This window comes from Berghia stephanieae, chromosome 4, assembly GCF_034508935.2.
Source record: "Berghia stephanieae isolate SIO BIC M18660-M18661 chromosome 4, UCSD_Bste_1.3, whole genome shotgun sequence".
NCBI lineage: Eukaryota > Metazoa > Mollusca > Gastropoda > Nudibranchia > Aeolidiidae > Berghia > Berghia stephanieae.
The window spans coordinates 73,329,018-73,342,704 of record NC_088363.1 but is presented as its reverse complement, the minus strand read 5'-3'; the positions used below and the strand labels follow the sequence as shown (position 1 = coordinate 73,342,704).

The 13,687-nt window shown below is 37.9% G+C and overlaps 1 protein-coding gene across 1 annotated transcript; it reads right to left on the bottom strand.

The window, feature by feature from the left end:
* Positions 1 to 941: 941 nt before the first annotated feature.
* LOC144971205 (macrophage migration inhibitory factor-like) lies at positions 942 to 8,184 on the bottom strand. Its single transcript, XM_078911703.1, has 4 exons — positions 7,979 to 8,184; positions 7,398 to 7,557; positions 5,390 to 5,565; positions 942 to 3,178 (listed from the first exon to the last, which is right to left on the bottom strand). Exons 2-4 carry the CDS (start codon positions 7,521 to 7,523, stop codon positions 3,121 to 3,123), a joined length of 360 nt encoding a protein of 119 aa, XP_078767829.1. The 5' UTR covers positions 7,524 to 7,557; positions 7,979 to 8,184; the 3' UTR covers positions 942 to 3,120.
* Positions 8,185 to 13,687: the final 5,503 nt, after the last annotated feature.

The following is a 13,687-nucleotide window of genomic DNA, read 5'->3' as shown; positions in this document are numbered from 1 at the left end:
CCTTATTTTCTGATATGAAAAATAGTCTTTCAGAGCCATATGGAGCTGGAGTATCCCGGTTTCTATAACATGAAACGGACAATAGCAATTACTTGACATCCTTTGTATAGGACATTGGTCTATCATAAAAATACTTTCTGCCAGATATAATACGACCCAGCTATCCAATCATTGCTGAGTGGACAGTAGTGCGGGGCGGTCCTTGGCAAGCTTAAGGACCACGGTCCTACGGTCCTTGGGAAATGAAGACCGCAAGGACCGGTCCTTTTCGACATTGAACATTCCTGAGAGACTGTTGGAAATTCGAACCGGTTTGACCTTTTCGTGGGATCGTTCATTCTTGAACCGTTAAAGACCGCTACACGATGAAAACCGTGGTCTACAGGAGTAAAACACAAGGAGTAGTCACACTCATTTCAAATTGTAACCTAATTAGAGAAGAGGGGTGATGCCTTCTTTATTTGCTCACCGTACTTCATTGTTACTTCGATAATTTAATAAAATTTGAAATTTATCCCCATTAACGGAGATAATGGCATCGCCCAAGGCGTTGATCGAGTTGTTCGTGGCGTTGATACACACACGCAACTCCTACCCCCCCCCCCCCCCCCCCACACACACACACATTAGAGGGCAGCGAGCATTGAAGAGTAAGAGAGAGACGTGAAGTTATAATAAGAGGGGGTGGATGAGGTGATAAGAGGGGTCGATGGTGACTTTTCACCAGATCTAACAAACTCAGCTACCCATTCATTGCTGAGTAGACAGGGATTCAGAAAAAAATCGACTGCACCCGGGATCGATCTCTGGCCCTTTGCGTATAAAGAGAGTGCTCTATCAACTGAGCTATCGGGGTCCCCAAATATTCTATTGGACTTTTTTAAAATTCAGACGTTATAACTGGGTTTTTTGGAAGGAAGAAACTAATGAAACTCATATTATTTGATTAGTAAAAACACCAAACGAAATTTTAATATTATTGTATTATTTTAAATGACAACACTGCGATAGAAAGGAGTGGTGACAAGAGATGGACAAAAGAAAACAAAAAATCGGATTTGCTACTTGCTAGGTTCGACACACACACACACACACACATCTTTTGTAGTCACATACATTTCAAACAATAACCCATTAGAGAAGAGGGGTCATGCCTTCACCATAGATCATTGTCATTGCGATCATTATGGTGTAGTAAATTTTGAAATTTACCCCGTATAATGGAATCGTCCAAGGCGTGCGCCTCCTGTTCCCCCCATCTCACACACGAAAGGGCGGTTTGCGGAGTGGAGGTTGGTGGTCGTCTGCCTGTATGGTCGTCTGTGTCGTTTAGTGTATGGCAAAGGGGGGTGGGTGCGATTAATTAAGTGGGATGGGTGGTGATTGGTGGAAGATAGGCAACCGAAGCAACGAATCGCTGGGGAAGTAGTAGGCTATGGCGCGAGACCGTAGGACCGTGGTCCTTGCAAGGACCGCCCCGCACTAGTTGAAAGGTGATAAGAAGTGAGGACCGGCGCCGGTCTTCCCCTCTGGGACCGGTCTTCGGTTCACAGTTAAAAGACCGTCGGACCGCGGTCCAGACCGGTCTTCAGCGCGGCACTAGTGGACAGGGGTCGAAAAAAATCTCCACACCATTCACGGTTCCTTACGAGAGTGAACCGTGTGCTCTATATTCTGATAATATTGTTTCAAATTTTTTAATCAGAAGGTTGCATCATATTTTTTATTTATCCATTGGAGCTAGAATATTTCCACGTATATAAATATAAAGATAAGAACCACGTCTGGGTCAACATAAGAATAGAGATCACATAATGCGCTTGGATGTTATGATTGTTCAAGGCCACACAGCGGGACTGGTAACTTTTGATGATGGGCACATACCATACTGCTGAGCCACATTGCCCATAAATAAAGCTCAAAATGCGTTCTTGTATTCTTTAATCAGGCTATAGAGAACATATTCATTCTCTAAAGCACAAGTCGTTCGGATCATTTGTTATGTATAAAATGTCATACAATTTCTGTCACTGCCTGTAGACAGGTTCTCATTCACAGGGAATGGGATCGTGCATGGAGAATCTTAGTCAAAGATACAATCTTGACTTTTCCATTATTATACTGGCACTGATATGGCCTCAAAGAGTCGCAACAGCCGTGAAACGCATAAAGACAAAGATACATGAAAGGCCGCTAGTGCTAGACAGGAGGAAGAAAAAAACCCCAACAGCCTTCCGCGATCATATATCGAACCTCAAATATTCGGATTTTCCAGCACAGTGTGGCTCAATAAAATTAAATCACCTAGTGCAATGTGTTTATGCTTAAAAATCGGGGAACATAATAATACGTTGTCCACTGCATTTCTGTTCTTACATTATTACAAACAACATTGAATTCTCTTTATTGCATTTTTCAACAACAACAAAAAATACAAATGAAAATTTTGAGGGCATGCCCGAGTACAGAAAAAAAAAAAAAAAGAAAAGAAACCTGAGTACTGTAAAAGTAATATTATGATACAATGCCGTTTGTAGAGAGCAAAAAGGAGGAAAAGAAAAAAAATACAATCCCAAACAAAGCTTGATTTTATTTTAAAAAATACTCTCTCTCTCTCTCTCTCTCTCTCTCTCTCTCTCTCTCTCTCTCTCTCTCTCTCTCACACACACACACACACACACATACGCACACACGCACTCACCCTCTATCTCCCTCTCTCTCTCTCTCTTTCTCTCTCTCTCTCTCTCTCTCTCTCTCTCTCTCTCTCTCTCTCTCTCTCTCTCGTCTTTTGTTGTCTATTACAGCTCAGGAATTTAACCATTCAGATAGTCATAGACATAATGATTAAAAACATTTTTTTAAAAATGAACGCCAACTGTTATTGAAGTTTAAGTATGGACACAATTCATTAAGTCAATTAGAAACAACTTCTAAAAGTATGAACAATGGAGGTATCGCATTCCCACCTATTCCTTGCATGCAATACCGATTTATCAATCGGGTGTCCTCTTCAATCACCCCTGCCTCACGCCGACTTACTGATTAATACTGTCATTGAAAACACCTAAATAGTAATATAATTCACTTGTCCTTTGCCGCGAAATACATGCTCCAGTGGCTCTATTCTGTAGCGTAGTCTTTAGCACACATTCTTGTATCCAGGAATAGAACTAAAACTCTGGATGAACAGAAATGAATGACGCTATTAATGTCAAGTTAGGGCCATTTTATGTCTTCTTTAATGTTCTGGTAAAGTAATTAGCACTATGATTAAGTGCAGAGAGGGACATCTTTCTCTATGTAGGAAAATCCCAAAAGATTATTGCAGGGAGACTAAGCATTGCTTATTTAACAAGTAGAAGTGGACTTGTAGTTGTAGCTGTCAACACTATTTGTTCAAAATCAAACTATATTATAGACTTTGCATAGTAAACGCCAGTGTGATAATTTCATGCTCCAATTCCAAATACACAAACGTTAGTCTTTGAAAACGAATTTGGACCTTTGTACTATGTTCACATGTGTTTCCAGTCCTTATCCATATCAGAGTAGTGCCCAAATGATGTCATACAGTTTTGTTAAGTGATCTAATTATCTGGCTTTCATTCTGTATACTGTAGTTATTTTGATTTGGCAACGCGCTCTCTCTCTCTCTCTCTCTCTCTCTCTCTCTCTCTCTCTCTCTCTCTCTCTCTCTCTCTCTCTCTCTCTCTCTCTCTCTTCTCTCTCTCTTCTATCTATCTATCTATCTATCTATCTATCTATCTATCTATCTATCTATATCTCTTTGCCCCCCCCCCCCCCCCTTGTCTCTCCCTCTCTCCTTGTTACGTGACCTCAAAGGTGGGATAGTAACATTTGTTTATTGATTGACAGTGTCACCGTGTCAACAACTCCGACACTCCCGCCTCCTCATGGTCGATAACTTAGTTGTTATCTTTTCTTTAGGGTTGAGGGTTAACATTGCTCCGTAAAGCCCATGTTAAATTTGCCAACGAGCACAAAATTACTGGCAAATCTAAAAATTATAAAACTTTTTTTCCCACATTGATGTACGAGTAACTTGCAAAGATTTTTTTTTTTTAAATCAAGGGTAAATCAATCAAATCATCTCTGTTACTTTCCACAATAGAGAAGTATAATAATTAAAAATAGACGAGCGCCTGTTCGTAATAGCCTTTATTTCTCTGCAAATACTGCGGGTTCACCACAAGTGTATATAAAATTACATATTATGATATTGCCTATCATTTGAGGGGAGCTGCAAGGTCTGGGCCAGACGTCCCGCTTGCTGAAAGGAAATAGATGTGCATTTCGAACTGGACACCTCTCATTTCCAGGTGCATTGATCGCCTATCTGACAGAGATTATTACATATGGCCTCTTATGCATTATTATGTCTATAACATATTCTTCCCGTGGTGTTCCCTGTTTCTACTGATTTTTTTTTTTTTTTTTTTTTTTTTGTTGTTGTTTTTTTTTTATGGGCGCGACCGAGTCCCCGGCGGTATAACTGGGTTAGGGAGTAGGTGGGACCCCTTCCTTAAAAGGTGTAGGAGACCAACTGTGAGTGGTACACGCTCTGCTCCTCACTCACTCACCTCACTCTCATTCTGTAGTGTGGTCTCTTCTGTATATCCTTACTTTATAATCTACCCCTATAGCTCATACTTGTTTCCTAGTGCTGTAACTTTAAAACCTCAATACTCCCGCTCTGGCCGGCCTGTGGCCCATGTCTTCTGTATGACTATTTGTGATTGGACTGTAATCATGTATCTTTCTTAAAAATTGAGATTTTTAGGGGGAATGTCTGGCATTCCCTTTGTTAAGGCCCACAGAATCTCTAATCGACACAACTGGACGTCGCCTCGAACAAGGTCCGCGCAAGACAGTGAGTACCCAGGCTGATCTGCGCGAAAAGTCAGCTACTGGGACAAAGAAAATCGACAAAAATTTCAATATTTTACAACTTAACATTTATGGAATCAGGAATAAAAAAACAGAGCTGAAGAAAATATTAAAAGACATTCACATTGCTTTACTTCAGGAAATCCTGTAAAAAAAAAAGCAATCCTTATATTGATACTAAGCATCAGTAACACACTGTATAGTCACCTAGAACATCTACAAAAGACGTCTAATTTCTATGTCATGGCACAAGACCGAAGGACTAGAGCTCAGGTGGTCGCTGGTTCGGATAAGTAAGCCTCTCATTTGAAGAAAATATAAAAATTTGTTACGAATTATCTTCAACTACAAATTAACCCACGCCTACGGGAATTAGACCATTTGGAGAAAAGAAAAAAAAAACAAAAAAAAAAAAACAACAACTTAGGATGACAGGTAAAATAAAAGGAAAAAAAAAACAACCACAAATGAACAAACAAACCTGTCCATTGGTACACGTATCTGTCTCGCCAACCAAGCTGCGAGAGACTCGGCTTTTTCTCCTTTGTTGCAAGAGTTCATTGTGTCCGAGTTATGGAAAAGGCGGATGTTGAGCATCGGAGCAGCTGAGCCTCCACGCATCATGTCTACTCCACAACGAAACTCTACGGTGACATTCTGAAATATGGAAAAATAGATTATATAATAATTATAAATAACACGAATTATTTTCTATGTTATGTAATTAATAGGATAGGGTCGCCGGTTTTGTGGACACGGGGCTAGTGGCCTTAAGATTTAGGGTTCGTAAGTGTTTGTGGAGCGAAGTTAAATCCTTGGAAAAGTCTCTGCTCACATGTTATCACCGTAATGAGGTGTAAAATGAGCACATGACCAGATAGAGTGCCGTCTCTGTCGAAAAATTGTTATAGTACCTTTTACAGGCATATTATTGCATACTTACATAGGCCTACATCAAGGCTGTGTGTGTCCTGTCCTACATACATAGATACATACATACATACATACATACATATCAAAATTGTTTATTTCAGGAAATATACATGATAATGTAACAAGGGTAACATATTCATTGACATAATACCATTTCCTAAAATAATGTACAATGTATAGAGCTGGAGTATTAATTTGAACAGTGAAGTTTCAGACTCTGCCACAGAATGTCCCAGAGGTAATAATGATATTAGTGTTGATGACGATGATAATGATAATGACGACGATGATGACGATGAAGATGATGATGATGATGATGATGATGATGAAGACGATGATGACAATAACAGTGGTGGCTATGGCGGTGATGGAGACGACGACGATGAGAGTAACAACGGTAGCAATGATATTAATAATAATAACAACAACAATAATAATAATAATAATAATAATAATAATCCCTATCACTATAATATTAATAATAATGTTGATAATTGTGGTGATGATAACAACAGTACTAATAATTACGATGATTATAATAATGACAATAATAATAATAATAATAATAATAATAATAATAATAATGATGATGATGTTGATGATGATGATGATGATGATGGTGATGATGATGATGATGATGGTGATGATAATAATAATAATAATAAATAATAATAATAATAATGATAATAATAATAATAATAATAATAATAATAATAATAATAATAATAAACAGTAATGAAAAATTAAATCGATTATTACAATCATATACAAATTGATATATTTGGAATATTTGACAAATAGATGGATACATATAGATAGAGGGATATATAAATAGACAAATATCTATATTATTAAATATGTAGTGCTACTAATTATGATGAATTTTACATCTTTGTCTCCAAACTTTGTAAGAGCCAATGATGGCACTGTTGCTTATATATTTTGAAAGGACTTTTGCTTCTTTGCTTGTAATGCCCAGAATCTTTAAGCCATTCACAAATCTACATACATACATACATACACACATACATACATACATACATACATACATACATACATACATACATACATACATACATACATACATACATACATACATACATAGTAAATTAAATGTTCTATAGTTCACACCAAAATAAAAAGAAGGAAAAGGTATTAGTGAGTATCTTATACATAAAATATACTGCTGCAGATGAAACAATCGGGGACAAAGGCAGACAAGTATAACCACCACATCTATGGAAGGTGGGGGCTGGCGGGGGCAAACGGGTTGAAATTGCATAAATCTTTCAAGTTCATTGCTTATAACAAAATAGCCTGACACATCTTAGATTTACAGGGCTCGCTGGTCTCAAGCACGCTCTCGGGAGAAGCTAGAAAGCGTGCTAGATCCTAGCTTGCCGAAATCCGATGCTCATAGGAGGTAACAACTTATTATGTTAATTAAAATCGGCCATCCAGCTCCTGCGTGCTGTACTGCAGAGAGTGCTGGGGTTAGGAGTGCTAGAAACCGATGAGTATTATGTTACATTTTTTTTTCTTTTTTTTTTTTTTACCTCCCCAGTGGTGTGCAGCATTTGGGCCAGATAGACGGACACAGCGTTGAGAAACCCATCATTGATTGACTGTTTGGGCAAGTTGGTACTGATGAATGCCGCAACGCTCACTTTGGACTTGGACATATTTTGGTCAGGATGGAGACACCTTGAAATTTTGCTGTTGCGACGATTGAAATAAATTATGAATTAGTTGTTTATTGACATTAGTCATTAGTCGTTTGGAATGTGGAGTGCAGATTTCATCAATTAATTTGATGATAAATTGAGGAACAGAGAGTAGACGATTCAAATATGCATCGATATCAACATTAATCTTCGATTAGCACTTATCAAATATTTATAATATGCCATTATTAAGTCAGTGATAAATCTAATTACTTCATTTATGGTGGAAGATCGTTTTCAACACATAGTATTTTATTATCGTTTCTTTTCACGCTATAAAAATCGGGATTAGCGCGGCACTTGGAAACGACGAATATTAATAATTACTATTGACACAAATTCTAGACACAGAAATGTAAAAACTAAAAGAGAGGCACAAATTAGACTCTATCCAAAATAAAAATTTAACTCACTGTAACAATTCGTTTATATTATTATGCCAATAAATAATCAAAACGATCCAACTTCTATTGTGCGAGGAATTATTGAAGTCCAATAACACTAGACGTCGAATCGATTATAATCTGAATGAAGTGTTGTCTTGACTGAACTGGAATGGTTCAAGGAGCACCGATCTCAACTTACATATCCCTGACGATTATATGGATTGTCATGTCATAGACAATGACAACACAGATAGTAGACTTCGCGTTCCCTATTATTGACCACCCCACATGGTATAAGGAAGTTGTACTGAAATGAATAACTAGCCCTATAACAAGTGACAATTGCGACCGCCTAAAACGGTATTATGTTGGGGTGATTTCAATGTTAAAAAACGATTTTATAGTGGGTTTTTGTTTTGTTTTTTTGTTTTGTTTTGTTTTTTTTTTGTTTTTTTTTGTTTTTTTTTTTTTTAATTTCATGAAATTGGGTAAATTTGGTGCCTTATTGAAGACATGAAAATGTATTCTTAAAGTGCCGAAAATAAACTCTCATATTTTTGGCCAATTTTGCTTTGAAATTATTTGGCGCATGGTTCGCCCCGACATAACATAACCCTGTTTTAAGGCGAAAGGACACAAATGTGGTGAATGGTCCTTTAGAGCCGCGAGTCATAGATTTGGAGTTTATCAAAGCAACTGCTTGTTATATTTTGGTAGGACTAGGACGCTTTGGTATATCAAAAAGTTCCGCTCTTCATATATAACAAACCCGGCTCCAAATAATTTCTAGAAGAACAGTGATGTAGTTATAAAAAGAGAAAGAAAGAAAATAAAACCAAAACAAAACAAACGAACAGCAACAACAACAACAACAAAAACAACTCCCCCCCCCCCCCAAAAAAAAAAAACGAAAAAAAAAGAGCAAACGACAACCAAAACAAAAAATTAAAACATAAACTGAAACTGAAATTTACGAGAGAGAGAGAGAGAGAGAGAGAGAGAGAGAGAGAGAGAGAGAGAGAGAGAGAGAGAGAGAGGGGGGGGGGAGAAAGAGAGGGAGTATTTAGTTTGAGATCACCTAAAAGTCTCATCCAGACACAAGCACAGGTCCCCACTGAGAGGGGACTAATACTCCCAAATGTTTACAAATCGTATATAATATGTAAACAAAGCATAATACAGTGCAGAACAAAGGGGGAGGATATACAAGACAAAAAATATAGTTGGGTTCGGGAGATCTGGTAGGAAGTCTACCTTTTGATAGATTATTGTCCTATCACAAGGATAGCGAGCAATTGTGACCAATCGTCTCAAAACGATAGTTAGTCGGTGTTTTCTTTATCAACCTTTGGTGGTTGATTTTAATTAGTGCTTCATTGGTAAAACTATAAATAAATGAATGAATAAATAAACAAATAAATGTTTAAAAATGAATTTTCAAATCCAGATCATTTTGACATTAAAATCAATGTTCTTCATCTAGTTCATTCCGGCAATACCAGTTTTGATTAATGGGAAGAATGACAATTTATTTATTGTTACTTTAAGTTTGACACATATATAAACTATATCTATATGAGACATATGGCTGTGAGGGACTACTTTAAAGATCTGATTTATTAAATTGCAACAGCGAAGTATGTCTTACAAACCATGGCATTATTGTTTGACAATGCAAGAAACCAGCTGATAAAAATGTGAAGTCGATAAAGAGAGAGAGAGAGAGAGAGAGAGAGAGAGAGAGAGAGAGAGAGAGGGGGGGGGGGGGAGGGGGAGAGAGAGAGAGAGAGAGAGAGAGAGAGAGAGAGGAGAGAGGGGGGGGGTAGCGGTGGCAATAATATTATTATATTATTCCTAGTAATAGAGGAACCAATAATGTGATTTTATTTGAGTTTGCTGTCACAAAGAATGGCAGTTTATAGCAGCGGAGAACACTTAGATCTTACGGGGAGGTGGGGTACGGATGGGGAGGGGAAGGGGAGGGGTGCTGATAGAGTGTTAATGCCCAACTGAATAAGACATTTGGCGATTGAGTGTTTACTATTGATTTTATCGATTTGCCATGCATGAATTGCCTATAATGTAAAGGTAATCCACAAAAATACGACAATGGATACTACTGTGTTTGGATACGATAAGATAATGAAGACGAGCTGAGCACGTACTTCTCTCTCTCTCTCTCTCTCTCTCTTCTCTCTCTCTCTCTCTCTCCTCTCTCTCCTCTCTCCTCCTCTCTCTCTCTCTCTCTCTCTCATCTACTTCTATCTATCTATCTATCTATCTATCTATCTATCTATCTATCTATCTATCTATCTATCTATCTATCTATCTATCTCATCTATCTATCTATCTATCCATGTGTGAGTGTTTGGAATGAAAGAATGTGTTACGTGATTGTTTTGAATGTACAAAGTGAAGTACGTTTATTGATAATTGATAATAATGATGATGTCGAGGATTTCAATGACTGTGTTAGTGAATACATTAAATTTTGTGAGGACAATGTATGTGAGAAGAAAGGCATAGTGTGTTATGCTAACAACAAGCCTTTGGTTGCTAAAGAACTTCGATCTTTGTTAAACAAATAGGTATATTTTTTTTGCTAATTGAGACAGACATAATCTATACAATAAGAACTGAAAATAGAAATAAGAAAACGGAAAGAAAATTAAAACGTAAAATAGAAGATACTTTTTCATTAAATAGCATGAAAGACACATGGACAGGCCTCATGCAAATTGTTGGATTGCGGGGGGGGGGGGGGGGGGGGGGGGGGGAGGGAGAGGGGGGGGGGGGGGAAGAAAGAAAGACTTGCCACCTGACATTAACCTTGATGAATTAAACAGATTTTACTGCCGCTTTGACCAGTCCGATAACTCAGAAAATGTTTCTAGAGTAAAATCAAATGTTGAGGGATGTCCGAAGGATGAATAATAAGTTGAAATAAGTGAGGATGAAACGAGGCGTGTGTTCAGTAAATTGCGTGAAAGGGAAGCGGCAGGACCAGATGGGATAAAACCGAAAACGTGTGCAAGTGAGCTGTCCTTTATCTATATGTGTAAATTCTATATTTTCCACAAACATTCCCTCCATATGGAAGACGTTTTCTACCATTCCTATTCCTAAAAAGACACGCATTATAACAATGAATGACACGAGACTTGTGGCGTTCACTTCTGTTATTATGAAATGTTTTGGAAAAATTGATATTGCATCACATTTACGTATGTTTTCGCACAAACATTAATCCTCTTTAGTTTGCTTACCAACCAAATAGAAGCGTTGATGATGCAATGTTTGTGAGTAAACACAATGTTTATATGAACTTGGAGTTACTGTAGGGTCCTGTTTGTGGACTTTTCATCTGCTTTCAATACCATGCAGCCTCTTCTTCTAATCGAAAAATTGTTAGATCTAAATATGAAAAAAAAATCATCACAATTCATTATAATTTTTTAACAGGCCGTACCCAATTCGTTAAAGTAGGACGAAAAAAAATGCAACATCATTACCAATATTGGTGATCCGCAAGGTTTTGTACTGTCACCAGTACTTTTCAGGGTGTACACAAACGACTGCAAGAATACCCATCTCAAAAATATCCAATTATAAAATTTGCAGATGGCACTCCTACTTATAGTAGATAACCACGACTCAGCTTAGTTTCTATAGTCTCTTTGTGTGATAGAAATAGTTGAGACTTAAATCTAGGTAAAACGAAAGAATGATTTATAGACTTTAGAAAATCGAAAACCATCCATCATCAACTAAAAATCAAAGATGAAGTAGTCGAGCAAGTTTCAAAATACAAATATCAATGAATGGTCGTAGATAGTAATGTTAGTGATCGTTGACTTATTTGTACATATATATGTCATTTATCTGAATATGGATTTTTTAAAAATATGGTACCCATTTATATACTTGAATTGTTATTGATTGCTAATGAATTGATATATGAGTTGTTCTTATAATGTGAATGAATCATATATTTGCTGGTACCAGTTTATATACCTGAATTGTTATTAAATGCTAATTAATTGTACATGGGTTGGTTCTTACAATGGGGATGAATCTTATTTTTGCCTGGTACCCATTTTATATACTTAAATTGTGATTGATTGATGATTTATTGGTAAATATGTTGGTTTTTCTAATGTGGATGAATTTTGTTTTGCATGATACTCATTTATATAATTAAATTAGGATTGATGTTTACTATTTTATTTTGTTTCCCCTTTCTTTGGAAGCTTGACAAGATGTCCTTCCTTCCAATCCTTTGGGAATATTCTGTCATTCCAGATTCTCTCAAATAGTGGGTGAAGGGCCTCCGCATTTCTTTCAGAATCAACTTTAGAGCCTCCGGTGGAATCTGGTCTGGTCCAGAAGCTCCCCCCCCCCCCTTTTTTCCCCTCTTGTTAATGGCACCCACAATCTCTGGTATCGATGGTGGATCACAGCTAATTGGTAGCTCATTCCTTGCAGGCAAAATTTCCGGCGGTTTGTCTGGTGGTGGTCTGTTCATAAGGCAGTTGAAATGTTCCCTCCATCGCTTAGATTGAAATAGTTTTCCCATCTTTGTCTTTGACTGGTACCTCTGGTTTCCCATATTTTCCAGCAAGTGTCTTGGTAGTTTGATAAAGGATCCTCATGTATCCTCCTGTCGCTGCTGCTTCTGCTTCTTCTGCAAGTCTGTCCATGGATGCTTCCTTGTCTTTCTTCACAGATCTTTTGACTTCCTTAGCTGTGGCTCGATACTTCTTTAGTGCATCCAGTCATGAAGTACTTGTTCGACTTGCATTCATTTGTTCCTTCCTTGTTCTCCTCTTTTCAATCAGGTCCAAGGTGATTGGACTTATCCATTCTTTATGTTCAGATTTCTTTACACCCAATACCTCGTGACAATTGTCATGTAGACTTCCTTGATCTCTGCCCAATGTGACTCTACATCTATGTCATCCTCGAGATTAGCTGGAGGTTGGAATCTATTACTCAATTGCAGTTTGAACTCCTCATTCTTTTCTCCATCTAGTGCATTCACCTGGAATTTTCTTTTTGTGTGTGATCTGGTCCCATGTTTTCTGAGTCGGAGCTTAAGCTTTGCCAATAGCAGGTTGTGGTCTGATCCAACATCTACCCTCTCCGTACTATCACATCCTCTGATGAACGCCTGAATCTTCGGGAGATACAAAACTGATCGATCTGATTCTCTGTCAAATCGTCTGGTGAGACCCAATTTGCCATATGTATCCTTTTATGGGGAAACACTGATCCTCCAATCACCAAACTGTTGAATGCACAAATGTGCAAATCTCTCACCATTGTCGCTCATCTCTCCCATGCCATGACGGCCCATGATACCTTCATAACCTACGTTACCCTATCCCACTTTAGCATTGGCATTTCCCATCAATATGTTGATGTCCTTCTTTGGCAACTTATCAATGACTTGTTGTAGTAGACTATAAAATGTATCTTTGTCCTCACCTGTTGCGTCATTTGTTGGGGCATAGATCTGTACAATGTTCATGTTGATATTCTTACTGCATGTTGTACAGGGCGCCATGTTGTTCCCATCCTCTCAGTGACTTCTGGGCAAACGCTTAGAATTATTCCTACTCCCGATGTATGAATCTCGTCCCCTCTCCCTGAATATAAAATCTTCTCCCCAGACCTGAGGTGTTTCTGTCCGGATCGTATCCAGTGGGTTTCGCTTACTCCAAGTATATATAGCCT